We start from the raw sequence: 1,424 nt of genomic DNA, 5'->3' as shown, positions 1-1,424 counted from the left end.
AAAAAAAAAAAAAAAAAGGAAATTCTCAAATCTAATGTAATCCTTATACTTTACTTTTATGACTACATAAACCATGTATTTACTGTTTTCTATATACAGGGGTGGCTTCCCAGGGGGCACTAGTGGTAAAGAACCCATCTGCCAATGCAGAAAGATTCGGGAGACAAGCATTCAACACCTGGGTTGAGAAGATCCCCTGGAGAAGGGCATAGCAACCCACTGCAGTATTCTTGCTTGGAGAATCCCATGGACAGAGAAGCCTGGTAGGCTATGGTCCATAGGGTCTCAAAGAGTCAAACGTGACTGAAGCAATTTGGCACACACACATGCATATAGAGGGGTACTGGGGTTGACATGGGTTAAATGATGGTCCCGTGACTCTGGTTAGCTTGTGCGTCTGTGCTTCAGATCCACAGTTACTGCTTATTGAACTTAACACAGGACTATTCTCTTCCTTAAGTGTTTGTGCATGAAAAAGTCCATGCTGCATGGACAAAATGGGTGCTCAAACCAGGTGGAGAATAAGAAGATAGTTATGTACAAGAGTCAAGATGAGAATAGAAATGCAATGAGCAGAAGTAAGAGGAAGACATTCTTTCATGACAGATGAATGTCCTGAGTGAGTTTAGACGTAAACCAGTGTGAGTCATCATAGGGTATCACCTGCTTTATACCCAGTTGTCCAGTATGATAGGAATGTGCTGCTCAATGAATCAATCAGTGAAGTGCTCTGGGGCAATGCATGATCTTACCTCACTGTGTTTAGAGGGTTCCAACATGGCCCTGCTGGACAGTGTGTACTCTTCAGACTCAGTTTTCTTTTTCTTGATCCCTTTGAACCATATCTTGTATTGCTCCTGCACCTGTAGAGACAAAGCATGCTCTGCATCAGCTCACAGAGAGAAATGAGGATGAGAAGAGTCCTGAGCAGGAGTCAGACAGTGGTACCTGCTGGCTGAGGAGGCAGTACACCAGGAAGATGAAGAAACCCTGCAGGCTGTTGATGATGGTGAAGAGGTAGGCCATGACGTGGGGAGCTGGTCCCACCTGCAGGATTCCCAGACACCATGTACATCCCAAGATAAAGAGCTGAGCTGTGGCTTTAAATGTTAGCATCCTGAGTAGGAGGACAAAAAAGATTCACGATGCACCCTGACCAACACAATCAAGTCCATCTCTTTTCAACTCAAAGAATGTCTTTGACTCAGTTGTGGCCACTCTGATCTTTACTGTGAATGATTATCTAAAAGAAATGTTTTTTTGTTTCCAGAATGGCATATTGTCTTAGACTGAAGTTGATAGTGAAACTTCATAATGTGGCTTTCAGTAATAGGATGAATACCCCCAGTTTCAATCAACTAATATTACTGTGGATGTTCTGTGCACATGGCTTTGTGCTGGCCCTGTGCATTAAAAATAACAAA

General features: G+C 43.1%; 1 protein-coding gene across 1 annotated transcript in view; it reads right to left on the bottom strand.

The window, feature by feature from the left end:
• Positions 1-518: 518 nt before the first annotated feature.
• LOC104994532 (EGF-like module-containing mucin-like hormone receptor-like 3) overlaps positions 519-1,424 on the bottom strand; it is a 9,433-nt gene continuing 8,527 nt past the window's right edge. The window contains exons 3-4 of the mRNA XM_010848160.1: positions 949-1,135; positions 519-863 (exon numbers count right to left, since the gene is read on the bottom strand). Coding sequence (XP_010846462.1) covers positions 714-863; positions 949-1,135 — 337 coding nt within the window. The 3' untranslated portion in view covers positions 519-713. The remainder of the gene's footprint in view (positions 864-948; positions 1,136-1,424) is intronic.

This window comes from Bison bison, unplaced genomic scaffold, assembly GCF_000754665.1.
Source record: "Bison bison bison isolate TAMUID 2011002044 unplaced genomic scaffold, Bison_UMD1.0 scf7180017849882, whole genome shotgun sequence".
Classification (NCBI taxonomy): domain Eukaryota; kingdom Metazoa; phylum Chordata; class Mammalia; order Artiodactyla; family Bovidae; genus Bison; species Bison bison.
This window is presented reverse-complemented; position numbering and strand designations above follow the sequence as displayed.